Consider the following 19,954-nt stretch of genomic DNA (forward strand, 5'->3'; position numbering starts at 1 on the left):
GCGCCTATTTTATGTTACCCTAGACATCGGTGCAGGCTTTCAAATTAGTATTTATAGTAACAAATTAAATAATAATATATTTTTTTTTTTATCTGAACAGGGCACATTTTAAAATATCCTTAATGGATAATAACTAATTGGTATAACTAGATTGTGTCTGTTCCCTGTGGTTATATTTGGAAGCAACAAATTAAAGGTGCAATATGCTCCACCATTTCCTGGTTGTTAAAATTCTAGTATTTCTCCTAATTTCACTTTGACAAAACAAGCAATCTATAGTGTAGATAAACATTGTATCAGCTAAACCCCTGTGAAATACTGTATATTTTCAATAACTAAATATTTTGTATTTTCAGCTGTTTGAAGCTGGTGTACAAAACCAAACGTAAAAGACGCAAAAACTACCTGTAACTGGAAACAGAGAAATAGTGCACATAGAATAGATCCACCGGTCCTTAGACTTGCTTTCAATGAGTGACAAATATATATCTCACATTTCTATGTGAATTTGGTCGGGTAGCCTAAAAAGTTACACATTGCAGCTTTAAGATGTTGTAGTGGAAAATGCAGATAGAAGATGTAAAAGAGAACCATCCCACTATTCTAATCAGGATTAATAATATGTCAAACTGGTTTACCCATTAAGATAATTCTATTCTAAGATCTTTCCCTCTTCTACCCGAATTTCTCCCCCTCAATTGATGGTTCTGAGGTTGAGACGAGGGGAATGTCTAGGTATTGACTTTGGATAGAAAAAAATTCTAAGGGAGGATGGATTTTCTAAAGCATGTCACTTAAGATTGAATTGTATTGTATGCCAGCAGCATACCACCCTGCATACCACTACTGGCTTGCTTCTGAAGCTAAGCAGGGTTGGTCCTGGTCAGGCCCTGGATGGGAGACCAGATGCTGCTGGAAGTGGTGTTGGAGGGCCAGTAGGAGGCACTCTTTCCTCTGGTCTAAAAAAATATCCCAATGCCCCAGGGCAGTGATTGGGGACACTGCCCTGTGTAGGGTGCCGTCTTTCGGATGGGACGTTAAACGGGTGTCCTGACTCTGAGGTCATTAAAGATCCCATGGCACTTATCGTAAGAGTAGGGGTGTTAACCCCGGTGTCCTGGCTAAATTCCCAATCTGGCCCTCAAACCATCATGGTCACCTAATAATCCCCAGTTTACAATTGGCTCATTCATCCCCCTCCTCTCCCCTGTAACTATTCCCCAGGTCGTTGCTGCAAATGAGAACGTGTTCTCAGTCAACTTACCTGGTAAAATAACGGTAAAATAAAATAAATAAATAAATAAAGATTGAATTGTACTACACCGGTTCCGACGCTCGTCGGATGCGGCAGGGCTTGCAAACTATTACAGATTACAAAGGGAAGCACAGCCGCGAGCTGCCCAGTGACATGAGCCTTCCAGACGAGCTGAATTACTTCTATGCTCTTTTCGAGGCAAGCAACACTGAAGCATGCATGAGAGCATCAGCTGTTCTGGACTACTGTGTGATCACGCTCTCCGTAGCCGATGTAAGACCTTTAAACAGGTCAACATTCACAAGGCCTTAGGGCCAGACGGATTACCAGAACGTGTACTCCGAGCATGCGCTGACCAACTGGCAAGTGTCTTCACTGACATTTTAAACCTGTCCCTGTCTGAGTCTGTAATACCAACATGTTTCAAGCAGACCACCATAGTCCCTGTGCCCAAGAACACTAAGGTAACCTGCCTAAATGACTACCGACCCGTAGTACTCAAGTGTGTCGCCATGAAGTGCTTTGAAAGGCTGGTCATGGCCCACATCAACACCATTATCCCAGAAACCCTAGACCCACTCAAATTTGTATACTGCCCCAACAGATCCACAGATGCAATCTCTATTGCACTCCAAACTGCCCTTTCCCACCTAGCCAAAAGGAACACATACGTGAGAATGCTGGTCATTGACTACAGCTCAGCGTTCAACCCATAGTGCCCTCAAAGCTCATCAATAAGCTAAGGACCATGGGATTAAACACCTCCCTCTGCAACTGGATCCTGGAATTCCTGACAGGCCGCCCCCAGGTGGTAAGGGTAGGTAACAACACATCCGCCACACTGATCCTCAACACGGGGGCCCCTCAGGGGTGCGTTCTCAGTTCCCTCCTGTACTCCCTGTTCACTCATGACTGCACGGCCAGGCATGACTCCAACACCCGCACATTGACTCTGTACCGGTGCCCCCTGTATGTAGCCTCATTACTGTTATTTTACTGCTGCTCTTTAATTATTTTTTACTTATCTACTTTTTACTTATTTTTCCTAACTGCTTTGTTGGTTAAGGGCTTATAAGTGAGCATTTCACTGTACATTTTACAGATGTTGTGTTCGGCACGTGACAAATAATTAACATTTGATATCACTTGTTTTTGAAGGTCAAATATAGGATATTATGCTACTATAGAGGTAAAGCATCAAGGGGAGAGGGTGTGTGCTTGTACCCCTATTTTGCACTCCTCTTGAAACTTAAGTAACGTTAGTTTAAACTTTTATACAGAACAGGTAGGACAGTATTTTCCCGAACGTTTTAAAAGGATGCTGGAAAGAAGTGGACTAAGCCCTGGATTCTGTTGCTGTGTAGTTAGGTGTCACAAGCACCTACAAGCGATACACCACATTGAAATTGAACATGGAGCAATCTTAACAAGCCCCAGAGTCCTGCTCTGTTTGAGATTTTGAGAGTTTTTACCTTTTTTTACCTTTTCGCATGCCTTCATTGCCTTTTCTTCCTTCTCTCCTTTTTTTTCTCGGAATCACTTGCTCATTTCAGCTTCCCCAGGACTGTCGGTGTTCCGATCCTGAGACACCCATCTCTAAAGCTGCAAACAGAGTTCTCTCCCTCTTTCTTAACCCCTACCCCCCTCTGTCTCTCTCCTACCTGCTCCATCCTTCCCTCTCTCCACCTATCTGACGGCCTGTTCACCTTTGCAGAAGGGAGCAGCGAGCGAGGGGAGAAGGACGTCAGTAAGATCACCACTTACCCTCCGGGGGCGGTGCGTTTCGACTGCGAGATGACAGCTGTGCAGGTCAGCTGCGGCCTCCACCATTCAGGTAGGTCCCCTGGCCACTTCCTGTCATTCACTTCTTGGTGTTTGTGTTGATGAGTGTCTTCTGGCCACATATCAAATAGCCACAGGTCATAAAGGTATTTCAATAGAAAGGAATTGACCCTTCACTGAGCCCCACCACTTTTTGTTATGGTTGCTTCCTTTGTCAACATTTTCCCGGGAAGCTCAATTCCCCATTCAAACTATTTGAGAGAACCCCTGACAATGATATCAAATTGTGTTTTAATACACAATGAAATGAAACACAAACTAACCATTGCTAATGAGAAGACTCTTGGGAATGTTGTGGCAGACTCATTACAATTGCTTCACAGGAACTTGGTAAAATGAAGTTTGTGGTGTGCCTAGTGTTAGGTTCTAATTTTTCAGAGTAAATAACTCACGGAGGTTTAATTCTTCCCAAAGGGTCGACACAGCTGTATTCAGACCAAGACATAGTTCCACCGCTACCAGTATATATACTCCACTTTAGACACCCCTCCTTCTCTCTTACGTTTTAATTTGTAAAAATAAGCTATTACAGGACGGTTTTATTGACTGTAGCTCTATGACTAATTGAATGTAATATAAGGGAAATGAAAGATTCAATTTGTTGCAGTAAGCCTTTAGAATAATGCAAAACATATCCTTGACTCTATCCAAGTTGATGAGCAGGAAACAAACGATCCCAGTCAGCCTGCACAGCCGGACCATCGAAACTACCGCTAAACTATACCAAAACTAACTTCACATATAATAACAGTTAGCCTAATAATCTGAGGCCCATCAATTGTCAAATTAATAATTAGGCCTATCAGTTGTCAAATTGTACATGAAGACATAGGTGCATCTTGTAATTGACAGATGCAGGGAATAGAGCATCACTTTATCAAATCCTCCTTCAGAGTCACAAGCAGGTAAACATTTTGATTTCTATATAGTATCCGAAAGAGCATATTCTGCAGGTTCTGTGACACTTACCTTTGTCAAATAGCTCTCAAAGTTCAAGAGGTGCAGCTCTATTTCCAAATGTCACTTTTTCAAAAATAACCATACTGTCCATGCATCCAGCACATGACAACTTCCGCGGCAGCATTGCCCTGGTTTCTAAGTAAAAACTAGTAACGCAATCAAATTAAAATAGGCTATTCTGTTATTCTGTCGTCAGCGGATGAATGGCGATGGAAAGCAGAGATAAATTGATTATGGCGCATGTGACTTCAATGAACTGAATGATGAGGGTGAAGAGAGTGATTGATTGAATTTAGAACACTAACTATTGTATTATGAAAGGCTGGAAAATGAGTCAAATCAGAAACCGAGTACAACATACAATGTTTGTAGTTCACAATGTCAATCCTAACCAAACGAATGGACGCAATTTAGATGAGTTTGAGTCGGATGGAGGATTGGATATAAAAGCCTTGACTTCGAGCCTCTGACCCCGATGGCTGAGCCTCACCGCAGAAAAGCCAGAACAGAGCCAACTGATCAATAAGTCTGTTTTATATTGTATCTTGTCATGAATATATTTCCACAAACATTTATTTATGCAATTTATCTTTTTATAATTAATGAACTGGTGCTTTTGTTTAGAGATACGGCTCACAATTTGACCTGTGACCTGGCTGATTCTATTATTATCTTTTCCGTTTCTACTTTGTCTAAAGAAGCTGTAACTGGACTAAATTACTATATTTCTATTACTAATCAAATCAACAAATAAAGTTGATCAAATGGATTATACTGTAATGTCTTTATTGTAAGGGAAACGAAAATAGGATATGTTTTTTTCTAGGAATTATTCAAAACATATCCTTGACTCGATCTAAGCAAAAACTTTTTTTCCATTTGATATACACTGACCAACAATAAATGCAACATGCAACAATTTCAAAGATTTGACTGAGTTACATTTCATATAAGGAAATCCGTCAATTTAAATAAGTCCATTAGGCTCTAGTTTGATTGCTCTGTTAGTCACAAATAAAAATAAAAATGAAGTAGGGGCGTGGATCAGAAAACCAGTCTATCTGGTGTGACCACCATTTGCCTCATGCAGTGCATAGAGTTGATCAGGCTGTTGACTGTAGCATGTGGAATGTTGTCCCACTCCTCTTCAATGGCTGTGCGTAGTTGTTGGATATTGGCGGGAACTGGAACATGCTGTCGTACACGTCAATCCAGAGCATCCCAAACATGCTCAATGGATGACATGTCTGAGTATGCAGCCATGGAAGAACTGGGACATTTTCAGCTTCCAGGAATTGTGTACAGATCCTTGTGACATGGGGCCGTGCATTATCATGCTGAAACATGAAGTGATGTCGGCGGATGAATGGCACGACAATGGGCCTCAGGATTTATCACGGTATCTTTGTGCATTCAAATTGCCATTGATAAAATGCAATTGTGTTCATTGACCTGCCTATGCCGTAACCCCACCATGGGGGCACTCTGTTCACAACGTAGACATCAGCAAACCGCTCACTCACACAACACCATACACACAATCTGCCCGGTACAGTTGAAACCGGGATTCATCCGTGAAGAGCACACTTCTCCCGCGTGCCAACTGAAGTCGGTCAAGGCCCTGGTGAGGACAACGAGCACTCAGGTGAGCTTCCCTGAGACGGTTTCTGACAGTTTGCAGAAGTTATGTTGTGCAAAAACCAACAGTTGTGCAGCCCCGGTGTTTCATCAGCTGTCCCGGGTGGCTGGTCACAGACAATCCCGCATGTGAAGAAGCCAGATGTAGAGTTCCTGTGGTTGTGTTCCTGCGGTCGTGAGGCCGGTTAGATGTGCTGCCAAATTCTCTAAAACTACGTTGGAGGTGGCTTATGGTAGAGAAATTAACATTCAATTATCTGGCAACAGCTCTGGTGGAAATTTCTGCTGTCAGCATGTCAATTGCACGCTCCCTCAAAACTGGCATTTTGGTGTTTGACAAAACTGCACATTTAAAATGGACTTTTATTGGGTAATGATCATGCTGTTTAATCAGCTTTTTGATATGCCACACCTGTCAGGTGGATGGATTATCTTGGCGAAGGAGAAATGCTCACTAAAAGGACTGTAATCAAATTTTATTAAAGAAATCGGAGAGAGAAGCCATTTGTGCGTATGGAAAATTTCTGGGATCTTTTATTTCAGCACATGGAACCAACACTTTACACCTTTGCGTTTATTTTTGTTCAGCATATTTCCACAAATATTTCTACATACAATTAATCCTTTACAATAGTTTATTCAGTATCAAGCGTTGTTGCCTATGTTTGGGCACCTTCAGGTTGATGGGCATCTGAATATGCTGAATGTACACACCACATTGCGATAAGTGATATTATGTGGTATTTAATATGTCATGATGACGTTATGACATGTTTTTTTCTCTGGTCCTGTCCTGTAGTGGTGCTGTTGGAGAATGGGGATGTCTATACATTTGGCTACGGTCAGCATGGCCAGCTTGGACACGGAGATGTCAACTCAAGGTGCCCACTGACACGCACGCACACAAATGATTAGTAAACAGACGATAAAGAAATGAATCTGGGTTTTAACGCCCTCTCTTTCCCCCCTCTCTCTGTGTCTGTGTAGGGGATCTCCCACACTGGTGCAGGCTCTCCCAGGTCCGTGTGTCCAGGTGACAGCTGGCAGTAACCACACGGCAGTGCTCCTCATGGACGGACAGGTCTTCACCTTCGGCAGCTTCTCGGTACGCCACGCCCCTACGGGTTCAATGTCTTTTTTTTTTTTACACAGATGTGATTTTTCTCTGACTTTGTTTTCCTGATTTAACTAGAACCATTGCATTGTATCTAACCCCCAACCCGGATCCCAAATGTTCCTTATTGACCTTGTTGTAATGGTCAAATCTTTGCAATGTTACTTTTTCCATTGCTGAAAATGTTATTGAATGCGTAGAGATGAATATTGTATCGTATTTGAAATGTGGGGGACCACATAATGAGGATACTGACTTCTCTCTCTTGTCTGATCATGGTTGTTTTACGTACTTTTGTTGAATGCAGTGATTTGGAAGTCATTCTAAATAAGATGACTGACATGACAAAATTGCTAAAATGACTGTAACGTATGGACTGAAATTACATAAATGTCTCCTCAGAAAGGGCAGCTGGGTCGGCCAATCCTGGACATGCCCTACTGGAACGCCAAGCCCTCCCCCATGCACAACATTGGTGCCAAGTACGGCCGCAAGGCCACTTGGATTGGGGCCAGCGGCGACCAGACCTTCCTGAGAATAGACGAGGCCCTGATCAACTCGCACGTCCTGGCTACCTCCGAGATCTTCGCTAGCAAAGACATCATCGGTAAGTGGCACACCTTCTGCACTAAGGTCCTAACCTTAACCTGAGATCAGGACTCACGTTAATAAAGCGTCTCAAATTAGTAATGCTGATCTCGAGGTGTAGATCTTAATGGATTATATTACATGGACAGGTGGGACCTGATCCTAGAATAGCGCTGCTACTCTTGAGATGCTTGGTGAAAGCAAACTTTCATGCACAACTTCCATTGACATAAATGTATGATTCCCATGCAAGTTAGGATTGATCCTTCACTCAAAACCTCTATCTGGAAATGTCTTATGAAGGTATTACACAAAATATGATATAAATTTTAGATTAAATAATAAAAAATATACAATGCCATTTTAGCTAAAAGATTCCACCCAACGAAAATAGTGCATTAGCCTGAACCTTTCTTCTTTGTGTCCGACCAGGCTTAGTCCCCACCTCTGTATCGGAGCCTCCTCCCTTTAAATGCCTGCTCATCAACAAGCTAGATGGCAGCTGCCACACCTTCAACGACTCCGAGCAGGAGGACCTGCGGGGCTTCGGCCTCTGTCTCGACCCCGTCTACAACGTCATCTGGAGGTCAGACTCTCTTTATTTCAATCTTTAACACTCACTCTCGCGCACACTCCCTCTCCCTCCCTCCCTCTTTCCTTGTCTGAGTTTAGCTGCGTCTTTGTAGCAAATATAGTGCACTATTACCGTTTTCACACTACCGAGCTGAAACGTAACTTGGTTACCATAATTGCTGTAAAGCACAATGGGAAAGTATAAAGTAGAGCCTGATCAGTACGGTTAGGGTCGGCCCTATAGGGTGAATCTAGCATGAACTATATGGGGAGTATGGTATCGTTTGAGGCTCACTGTCCCTGCTGAATCTCCTTTAAAATGTAACAGACAGGAATTTCCAAACCCATATTCATAAGGGCTTTTACCTTTTTTTTCTCTTTTCCCTCTGTAAAGAATAGTACTGGAGGGAGTTTCAAACGGTGAGAGGTAGTTTGTTCTTTGATTAAAAAATACAAGAATTTAATTGATCAGGGTCTTATTTTTCAACGTTTAACTCACTTTAACACAGAGAATTGTAGAGCTGGGCTGTAGGATGATGGAGGCCACTGTGTTCTTGGGGACCTTAAATGCTGCAGAACTGTTGGTACCCTTCCCCCGATATGTGCCTCAACACAATCCTATCTCGGAGCTCTACGGATGATAAATGGAAACAGGGTTTACCTGAGCTCAATTTGAAGTCTCATAGCAAAGGCTCTGAATAGTTATGTTAATACGATTTTTTTATTTGCCAAAAAAATGTTAAACCTGTTTTTACTTTGTCATTATTGGGTATTGTGTGTAGATTGATGAGTAAAATGTTGTATTCAATCAATTTTAGAATTAGGCTGTAACGTAACAAAATGTGAAAGAAGGGAAGGGGTCTGAATACTTTCCGAATGCACTAACTTTTTAACCTCACACGCACACACATCCTTTAACACCCTCTATTTGACCTTTCAACTCTTCCCTGATCTCTCACCTGTAGGTTTCAGCCGGCGTCAAAGGAGATGTGGTGCTACAATGCCGTTATAGCAGATGGCCGTGTGCCATCGGCCACGAACCTAGAGGCCCGCTGCAGCATCCTCAGCCCAGAGCTGGCACTGCCCGATGGAGACCATGCCAGCACCACCCGCTCCCACGTAGCCCTGCACATACTAGGTATAACCACAATGATAATATTAATATTATGGACCTGTTTCTGCTGGTATTTACTGAGGAATCGTATGGTAGAAAGTACATATTCACTAGGAACGAAACGGAAGCAGTCAGGCTGAAACTGGGAGGGACTACCTGAACTTGTCCATTAAGGTTATCTTTTTTTGTTTTCCGTTGCAAAATGAATTCTTACGATTTGCTATGGTGAACACTAATGAATATAAGCAATTTAGCGATTTAGTTAACCCGTATTTTTGCCATGTTGGCTAGGAATTACAGTCGGCTATTTGATTCATACTGTTACTATTTACTTCAGTTAGACAAACCTGTAAATGCCATAGGTTATCTAGGTTATCATCCCATCTGGCAGTGCCTGTCTTTACTGCATCAAATCGATGTAAAGAAGCTAGCTAGCTTGATCGCTAGGCTATTCAAATCAAATTAAATTAATTTCTCATGTGCCGAATATACAACCTTACCGTGAAATGCTTACTTACAAGCCCTTAACCAACAATGTAGGTCAAGAAATTAGTTAAGTAAATAAATAAACTAAAGTAATAAACTAAATATATTTTTTTAACACAATTAAATAACCACCGATGCTATATACATGGGGGACCGGTACTGAGTCAATGTGTGGGGGTACAGGTTAGTGTAGTTAATATGTACTTGTAGGGGGTAAAGTGACTATGCATCGATAATAAACAGCGAGTATCAGCAGTGTAAAAACAAAGGGGGGATGTCAAATGTAAATAGTCCGGTTGGCCATTTTATTAATTGTTCAGCAGTCTTATGGCTTGGGGGTAGAAGCTGTTAAGAAACCTTTTGGACCTAGACTTGGCGCTCCGGTACCGTTTGCTGTGCGGTAGCAGAGAGAACAGTTTGAGTTGGGTGAGGCACTGGGCCGTACGCACTACCCTCTATAGCGCCTTACGGTCGGATGCCGAGCAGTTGCCTTACCAGGCGGTGAGGATGCTCAGTCAGGATGCTCTCGATGGTGCAGCTGTAGAACTTTTTGAGGATCTAGGGACCCATGCCAAATCTTTTCAGTCTCCTGAGGGGGATAATATTTTGTCTTTACATCTTCTCGACTTATTTGGTGTGTTAGGACCATGATAGTTTGTTGGTGATGTGGACACCAAGTAACTTTAAACTCTCGACCCGCTCCGCTACAGCTGTTGACTGCCCGTCAGGAAGTCCAGGATCCAGTTGCAGAGGGTGGTGTTTAGTCCCAGGGTCCTTAGCTTAGTGATGAGCTTTGTGGGCACTATGGTGTTGAGACCGTGATCATACAGTCGTCTGGAAGAGCTGGTGCTCTCATGCGTGCTTCAGTGTTGCTTTCCTCGAAGCGAGCATAGAAGGCATTTAGCTCATCATCATGAAAATGTCAGTGAAGACACGTTCCAGTTGGTTCACGCAGGCTTTGAGTACACATCCTGGTAATTCATCTGGCCCCACGGCTTTGTGAATGTTGAGCTGTTTAAAGGTCTTGCTCACATTGGCTACGAAGAGCATGATCACACAGTTGCCCGGAACAGCTTATGCTCTCATGCATGCTTCAGTGTTGCTTGCCTCATTGAAAGCATAGATGTAATTTAGCTTGTCTGGTAGGCTTGCGTCACTGGGCAGCTCGCGGCTGTGCTTCCCTTTTGTAGTCCGTAATAGTTTGCAAGCCCTGCCACATCCAATGAGCGTAAGAGCCGGTGTAGTAGGATTAGTGTCCCGGTGATTGTCGGTCTCACGGTAATTGACCGTTAATTAACATCAACACACTTAGCATCTCCTGGCTTCCACACATAGCCCACAAGCCACTGATGCTGACCTTTGGAGCATCTACATTTTAAAAAGTATAATAAGTCCATGTAATACAGCCTACACCTTCACAGTAAATCCACTATTTATTTTAGACAGGTCTAAAGAAGCATGATATTAAGATAATGTAGTCTATTTCATAAGAACACAATAGCGTACTCTGAGTTGTCCTCATGTTAGGGCCTGATAATTCTGTGGCATTATTTTATAGTATAAAGAATACAATTGAACAAAGCTGAATAAAATCGAAAGGATATTTCCCCCAAACGATTTGAGGGAGTGCCACACACGGCCATTGTTTTGAGCATAGGGTTGCACATTTTGGGGAATATTCAGAGGTGGACTTTTTCGGTGGGAATTAACGGTAATATATGGGAATTAACGGGAAGATATGCAAATTAATATTAATACCATTTAAATGTAGATGTTTTTTGCATTGGATATATTTACCATATCATATGGCGACAGAAACATAAACCTTTCACCTTATCATAAGTAAAATAATAGCAAATTATTAAATCCTTCCAATATAAATAAAAAATACAATTTAGTTACGAATTGAACTTTAATTGAGTTGGCTCTTCACATGGGATGATTTCACTGAACAACAAAAGAAAGGGAGTATTTAATGATCCCCAATGATCCATCGCATCTCCCAAAAACGTTTTCAACATACATCTGTAAAATGATAGTCCAGAAACTAAAGCTTTGGTTGTCCTTCTCTCAGGCTTCCATGTCTTCTCCCTGGACCTTAATGTCCACCTCTTGAACATCAGGCTCTGAGGCCTCATCTTCACTCTCACTTTCCAACCTTGTTGAGGATGGCTTGTTTTCAGGCTCAGAAAGCCTCAAATTTACCAGGAGAACCACCAATTTTTCAACCCTTGTATTGATCAGCCTGTTGGTGCGTTGGTGTGTGTTCCTAAACAAGGACCAGTTGCGCTCTGAGGCGGCTGATGTTGGTGGGATTTGGAGGATGATGGAGGCAACAGGGGAAAGAGCATCAGATCCAGAAAGTCCCTTCCACCAAGTGGCTGGTGAGATATATTGGCACGACTGCCATGTTGCATCTCTATCCCAAAGCCCTTGCTTGGAAATGGACTTCGCCAGACTGCCAAGAACCTTGCCCTCATCCAGGCCAAGGTGGTGAGACACGGTAATGATGACACCATAGGCCTTGTTGATCTCTGCACCAGACAGGATGCTCTTGCCAGGATTCTTGGGGTCCAACATGTACGTATGGACTTCAGGCTGTGGTCTTCACGTTTTCGGATGCATTTCAGAACTGCAGTTTCCTCTGCATGGAGCAACAGTGAAGTGATCAGGGCAGTACGGATTTCCTCTGCAAGCAGAGTCTGAACATCAGACAGGGTGGCATTGTTTCCCTCAATCCGTGCAATGGCTACTGCTATAGGTTTCAGGAAATTTACCAGAACGTTTTCCGACCCTTTGCAACCCTAGTTGAGTGGTTCATTTAGAGTTAATAATGTAAATTTAGTTCTACAAATGTTGGGCTATATGTTTTGATTTCTAATGCATTGTAAGGCTGCATGATGCAACTCTAATGATGATTTTGAAAAAAGTTGCTTGAAAGGCATGATCTTTGCTTTGATTTTTAAGCAGGCTGCACAGTCTTTTATTCACGATTTGACAAGCACTTGATGCCGAGAATTTCACGGCGGCATCCCCTTTGTGTGGCCGTAACGCACCCTAAAACAATCCATGCCCTTTGCTACCAGTGGCCGTTGTGACAATCTCGCTGAGTGCTGCGCGGCCCATCACGTGATCGGGTTTTTCTCACAGGCTACAAGTGAAGACACATCAGGGATGCAACTGCACGTGTCCTAATCCAATTCCGAGGTGCATATTCAAGTTATTGGAAGATCTGTCCACGTTTACTTTTTGTCAGCCAACGAACAGCAAAAGCACTAGCCTATATCAATCTACTATCCCCCATGGTACAAAGGTTGACCTATTCTGTGTGAGGAAGAAATATTCCAAACATAGTTTGGGACAGTTGTTGGATGTGAAAGATCCCAAATAACCACTACCAACAAACCACCATACAACCACTAGCAACAAAAAAACGTTTTTACGCTATGTGACTGATGCAGCAGATCAAAACGTTTAGCTTAAAATGTTGATAAACTATTAGGCTATTTCTTCACATTATAAGTGCAGCAATGCACACATGGTAGTAGGCTATAAGCGCAAATTGGGCGGCAGGTAGCCTCGTGGTTAGAGCGTTGGACTTGTAATGCTTTTATGCATTTTTGCATTTTTATGGTGAAAATGATCTGAAATTTGTTGTCATTTAGAATGGACCATTATCATGCACCTGTATCGAAACAGGGGCAGGGGGAAAGAATACATGTCATCTAGGCACTTAAATAGCGAATGGAGGACGCTTTTCCCCGTGGTTTGTTTTCATGCTAGCCAGGTAGGCTATACTCCTGTTGTAAATATAAGCAATGTGCTTAATATTAGTAATGTTGATAAATAAAGTAGGCCTAGCCTATAGAACGTCGATCCTCCTTTTTTCAGTAGAGGCCAAAACTCTTGTTTTCTCGCGCAATTGCATAGCCTATTGAAATGTTGCGCAACATGAGCTCATGTGCTCTCATGAAGTGTTTGATTAGATTTTCAAATACATTTCTATTTATTTCAGAGTGATTAGAGGGACAATAGAGTGCTGAGTACCAGGCAGTTAGTAAGTTTGGTAGGCATACCAATGACCATCAGCAGCATCAGAGTTTGGCGAACCATAATTACCGTGACTGAACTGTCACGTGGAATTTGACTATGGTCGAGACTCGTGACCGCCGGTGTGGTGGTAATACATTCACCACAATAGCCATAGTTGGCAAATGTACGTACGATCAATGTGGCAACGACGTCATCAATGCACTTATTGATGAAGCCGGTGACTGAGGTGGTATACTCATTTAATTCCATTGGATGAATCCCGGAACATATTCCAGTCTGGCTAGCAAAAAAATCCTGTAGCTTAGCATCCGTGCCATCTGACCACTTCTGTATTAAGCGAGTCACTGGTACGTCCTGCTTTAGTTTTGGCTTGTAAGCAGGAATCAGTAGGATATAATTATGGTCAGATTTGCCAAATGGAGGGCGAGAGAGACCTTTGTATGCATCTCTGTGTGTAGAGTAAAGGTGGTCTAGAGATGTTTTTCCTCTGGTTGCACATGTGACATGCTGGTAGAAATGAGGTAGAACAGATTTAAGTTTGCCTGCTTTTAAATCCCCGGCCAGCAGGAGCGCCGCTTCTGGATGAGCATTTTCCTGTTTGCTTATGGCCTTTGAGTGCCGTTGAGTGCTGTCTTCGTGCCATTATCGGTTTGTGGTGGTAAATAGACGGCTACGAATAATATAAATGGAAACTATCTTAGTAGATAGTGTGGTCTACAGCTTATCATGAGGTACTCTACCTCAGACGAGCATTTCCTCGACACACCCCCACCCACCCTTTCCGTCTTCGCGCGAATGACGGGGATTTGGGCCTGGTCTCGGGGAAGCAGTATATCCTTCACGTCGGACTCATTAAAGAAAAAATCTTTGTCCAGTTCGAGGTGTGTTATTGCTCTTCTGATGTCCAGAAGCTCTCTTCGGTCCTAAGAGACGGTAGCAGCAACATTATGTTTCCAAATAAGTTACAAACAATGCGAAAAAACAAACAAAATAGCGCAATTGGTTAGGAGCTTGTAAAACAGCAGCCATTATCTAAATGTTCGAAGCTATTTTGCTGCACGCTTTGTCCTTTTTTTCCCCCTTTAAAAATGAATTATTCATCTCTGTATTTGCAGAAAGGCCTAGCTAATAAGAACATTTATTTTTCTGTACCACTTTAGCACAGTGTACCACTTTAGCACAGTGTACCACTTTAGCACAGTGCTTTTACAGAAGTACTGTAAAGCACTTACAAAGGCACACCAAAAACAGACAAAACGATAAACAGGTATGTCAATTTGTCTGATTATAATGTTAAGCATGAACTGTGTTGTGACCAGGTTGCCTGGATACGCTGGCGGCCATGCCAGAGCTGAAGATGGGCGTGGCCAGCACAGAGGAGGAGACTCAGGCCGTTATGAAGGTCTACTCCAAGGAGGACTACAGCGTGGTCAACCGCTTCGAGAGTGAGTCCACACACTCAGTCACTCATGTGTTTCAGTTCTCATCTTCTACAGCAAGGTTCCCTAAGGTTCCCTAACCGCGAGTGGTTTCATTTGGCCCCCCAAGTTTTCTGAAAATGTCTTTGATCGACATAAGACTCTAAAAACACCAGGAAATCAGCTCCAATTGATTTGTATTTAAGTAATCTGTTCCCAAGTATTCCCTCAAATGCAAATGTAAGCAATAGTTAAAATGATTGTTTTATTAAAACATTATCTGTTTGGGCTTTTTGCATTCAATTTGCAGTCTACAAATCATTTGTAATTATGTTCTGGCCCCCCGACCAGCCGCTCAACAAAAAATCTGCCCGTAAAACTAACCTCATTGTATTGTTATGAGCACAGAGGATGATGCTGCAGAGCCTGAGTCATCGCAACTTCATGTGTAATGTCATAGGTCACGGGGGTGGCTGGGGTTACTCGGCCCACTCGGTGGAGGCTATCCGCTTCTGTTCTGATGCGGACATCCTGCTGGGGGGACTGGGCCTTTTCGGGGGCCGTGGGGAGTACACCGCTAAGCTCAAGGTCAGTGGCAGGGACACTAGCAAATGGACTGCATTTCCTCTAGCTCTTTTTGCTAGGTCTATAAATGTTTGACGGTTATTTATCCCATTTACCACCAATGTGTAGTACCCACAGCACTGAAGGCTGCCACACAGTTCTCACACCCAAAAGCTATCACCAATGTAAATGTAACTGCCAAAATAAAGGAAACACCAACACCGTGTCTTAATAGGCCCTGGAGGGAAGCTAAAGTCATTCCACTACCCAAGAATAGTAAAGCCCCCTTTACTGGCTCAAATAGCCAACCAATCAGCATGTTACAAACCCTTAGTAAACTTCTGGAAAACATTGTATTTTATCAGATACCATGCTATTTACAACAGACTTACAACAGACTTTCAGCACGCTTATAAGGAAGGACACACAACAAGCACAGCACTTATACAAATGACTTATGATTGGCTGAGAGAAATTGATGATAAAAAGATTCTGGGGGCTGTCTTGTTAGACTTCAGTGCAGATTTTGACATGATCTATCATAGTCTGCTGCTGGAAAAACGTATGTGGTATGGCTTTACACCCCCTGCTATAATGTGGATAAAGAGTTACTTGTCTAACAAAACACAGAGGGTGTTCTGTAATGGAAACATCTCAAACATAATCTTGGTAGAATCAGGAATTCCCCAGGGTAACTGTTTAGGCCCCTTGCTTTTTTTCAATCTTAACTAACGATATGCCACTGGCTTTGAGTTAGGCCAGTGTGTCTATGTACACATGACTCAACACGTCAGCTATTACAGCAACAGCTGGCCCTTTAAAAGTACACGGAGAGCTAACATTAATGACATGCATGTCAATCTCTCCTGGCTCAAAGTGAAAGAGAGATGAAGTCGATCATTACTTGTTTTTGTAAGAGGCGTTGAATGTACCAAGCTGTCTGTTTTAAAATACACACACATCTCTGACACCCATGCATACTCCAAAGACATGCCACCTGTGGTCTCTTCACAGTCCCCAAGTCCTGAACAGACTATGGGAAGTGCACAGTACTGCATAGTGCCATGACCACATGGATTCCATGGATTGCGTTGCCATCGTTCGACGGAAGCCTGGAATAGTAAAACAACCACCTCACATTCCCATTACAGAGCTGGTTTCTTGAAGTTCATCAATATACATTTCATGGGTCACTATTTCAGACAACATGAGAATAATGGTGCCGACAGACATGGCAGCGCAGATTCCATGGATTCCTCAATTCCACATCAGGTAACTTATGCAAGCAGTAGAATCAGATTTGAAATGCAGCTACAAAAACATCTTATGTAACAACAGGGACTGTGAAGAGACACACACACAAAGGTACAGACGCATGCATATGCACACATTGTGATATTGTTGTATGGTGGTATTGAACATTTGTGGATATGTGGTAGTGTAGGGCTGTTATATGATGTACTGTTTTATCTTTCGCTCATTCAGTACAAACGTAGTTCACTGTTTTATATTTTGTTTTATATGTGATGTGGGTGCTTTGGTGTGTTTGGACCCCAGGAAGAGAGCAGCTAATGGGGATCCCATTAAATACAAATACAGCCCACCCGCTCTTTTCACGACCGCCGACACTAAAGCTGCCAGTCGGAAGTAAGAAGATTTTTCGTGGCTGTTAAGTAGTAGATTCCCAAATGCCCAAATAAAAACAGTCATTAAGCTGGAATTGTCTAGTAATACGAATACGAATTGTGTTGTAATGCAAATACGAAATGTGTGTTCATCAGTAGGCATGTCCCAAAGCTCTGCTCATAACTACTCAAATTACCAAATGATCAGTACTGACTTACCACTCGTATTAAATAAGTAGTGAAATGACCTATTATGGAGGATAACTTGTAAGGTAGTGATAAATACTAAGTTATTTTTTTCATGCGGTTGTGGAGATATACTGCCATCTGGTGGCGACTAGAAACAATTTCATAATATGATCTGCTAAAAAAATTGATGGTCCTTGAAAATAAATATTAGTGCTTGAAAAGTACTTGAAAGTCCTTGAATTTAACGTGCCACGTTCTGTACGAATCCTGACTTGCGTGTTTCCTTTATTTTGGTAGTTACAATACCTGTATATTTAACCTATGTAATCTCAGTTGTTTGAGTACACTTCAAATATCAAGGTTAGTAGGTATTCTAGCGTCAACTGTTTGTTTATTTATCAATGTATTACTGTAACCTTTATATTTCTAGGTTCGGTGATATTGAACACATTAGCAAATAGTTTAAATCATACCACAGCCCGAATAGAGGTCTATTCAAGTTCTGCTAGTAGGGTTGACTGTTGTGTGTCATTGCTGACTGTTGTGTTGTTACTGTGCAGTTGTTAGAGCTGGGGCCTGATGGTGGAGACCATGAGACGGATGGGGACCTCCTGGCTGAGACTGACGTCCTGGCCTATGACTGCGCTGCCAGGGAGAAGTACGCCATGATGTTTGACGAACCGGTGCAGCTGCAGCTGGGCTGGTGGTACGTGGCCTGGGCCCAGGTGTCTGGGCCCAGCTCAGACTGTGGCTCCCACGGACAGGCCACCATCACCACAGATGACAGGTAACTATTGTAGTTCGTAGAAATACCTATATTACTTCAAAAGATATCCTCATTGTCATTGTGAATAATGTCAACCTACACCCTTTTGCAGTGTGGTCTTTCAGTTCAAGAGCTCCAAGAAGTCAAACAACGGTACCGATGTGAACGCAGGTCAAATAGCTCACCTCTTGTACAGGCAAGTCATTTTCCTACATGCAAATCCCATTTTATTGGTAACATAGACATATTTAGCAGATGTTATTGCGGGTGTAGCAAAAGTTGCTTAGGAGTTAGAAGCAGAGCTGCCATGTCTGTCGGCACCATCATTCTCATGTTGTCTGAAATAGTGACCCATGAAATGTATATTGATGAACTTCAAGAAACCAGCTCTGTAATGGGAATGTGATGTGGTTGTTTTACTATTCCAGGCTTCCGTCGAACGATGGCAACGCAGCCAAAGGGAAACAGCAGACCAGTGAGCCGGTTCACATCCTCAAACGCTCCTTCGCGAGGACCGTCTCAGTGGTACGTACCGCACGCTTGTGTTTCTCCTAGCTAGACTTGTTCCCAGGAAGGCCACAGAGACCCCAGAATCAATACACAGGCCTGTCTTATTTAGGAATTACCAATTTAACTCCTGGATTGTGTTCATCAGTCACCAAACAGAATAAAATGTAGTTAAACAGGGAGGGACTACCTGGACTTGTTCAATAAGAAACACTCGTTTTAGTTTTCAGTTGCAAAATGTTTTAAAACATTTTCCTTTGCATGCCATAATGAACATCACCCTGGAGTGTAATACAATAGTAGTTAGGATGTTGCTAGTGAAGATTTCATGAATAGGTTGTAAAGCTGTAGTAAACATTTAATAAAACTGCAGCAAAGTTGTCCTCTCCTCTCCCTGTAGGACTGTTTCGAGTCCCTGCTGAGTATCCTCCACTGGAGCTGGACCACCCTGGTGCTGGGGGTGGAGGAACTGAGGGGCCTGAAAGGCTTCCAGTACACGGCCACCCTGCTGGACCTGGAGCGCCTTCGCTTCGTAGGGACCTGCTGCCTGCGCTTGCTCCGCGTCTACATCTGTGAGATCTTCCCCATATCTGGTAGGGTTACAAAGATGCACGTGCACAAACGTGCACACATATGCGGCGTGCACAAACACACATGCATGCACACACACACACACACATACATACATACACACACACACACACACACACACACACACACACACACACACACACACACACACACACACACACACACACACACACACACACACACACACACACACACACACACACATCAAAAGTTGATGCCAAGGATTTTACTACGTAGAGACCTAACACATTATTAGCCTTACATTTTAAAGGCTCATAGCAAGCAATAAAACCATTATACCTGTCAGCTTTAACAATAGAACCGCTAATACAGTCATTTTGACTGCCATTTTTTAAGTCACGCCTACTCTGTCCAACTTTTAGAGTAGGCTACACAGTGAGAGCGTGCATAATTGTACATGCTGAACGACTTTCAATATCTGGGAAAATATCCACATTGGGCAGCAGGTGAGCTAGTTTTGGACAATGTGGTGATGAGGCTTGTGGAACCTTACCTTGGCAAGGGGATAAATTTCACCATGGGCCAATTTCTTCACCTCACTGTAGTTGGCGAACAAGTTGTTTGCGAAGAAAACAAGTCTGGCCGGCACCAAGAACAAAGTGAGATGTGAGCTCCCTCCGTCTGCGCAAAACAAGGCACCGGTGCAGCTG

The 19,954-nt window shown here is 42.8% G+C and overlaps 1 protein-coding gene across 20 annotated transcripts in view; it reads left to right on the top strand.

Annotated features, from left to right (window-relative positions):
• Positions 1–19,954, top strand: part of mycbp2 (MYC binding protein 2) — a 211,337-nt gene that overhangs the window by 79,972 nt on the left and 111,411 nt on the right. For all 20 annotated transcript variants that reach the window (XM_055870888.1, XM_055870878.1, XM_055870882.1 and 17 more), the window contains 12 exons: positions 2,970–3,089; positions 6,495–6,576; positions 6,683–6,800; positions 7,212–7,416; positions 7,830–7,983; positions 8,936–9,108; positions 14,943–15,068; positions 15,502–15,629; positions 17,980–18,206; positions 18,298–18,381; positions 18,614–18,710; positions 19,093–19,285. In XM_055870888.1, the coding sequence (XP_055726863.1) occupies positions 2,970–3,089; positions 6,495–6,576; positions 6,683–6,800; positions 7,212–7,416; positions 7,830–7,983; positions 8,936–9,108; positions 14,943–15,068; positions 15,502–15,629; positions 17,980–18,206; positions 18,298–18,381; positions 18,614–18,710; positions 19,093–19,285 (1,707 nt within the window). The remainder of the gene's footprint in view (positions 1–2,969; positions 3,090–6,494; positions 6,577–6,682; positions 6,801–7,211; positions 7,417–7,829; positions 7,984–8,935; positions 9,109–14,942; positions 15,069–15,501; positions 15,630–17,979; positions 18,207–18,297; positions 18,382–18,613; positions 18,711–19,092; positions 19,286–19,954) is intronic.

This window comes from Salvelinus fontinalis, chromosome 19, assembly GCF_029448725.1.
Source record: "Salvelinus fontinalis isolate EN_2023a chromosome 19, ASM2944872v1, whole genome shotgun sequence".
Lineage (NCBI taxonomy): Eukaryota > Metazoa > Chordata > Actinopteri > Salmoniformes > Salmonidae > Salvelinus > Salvelinus fontinalis.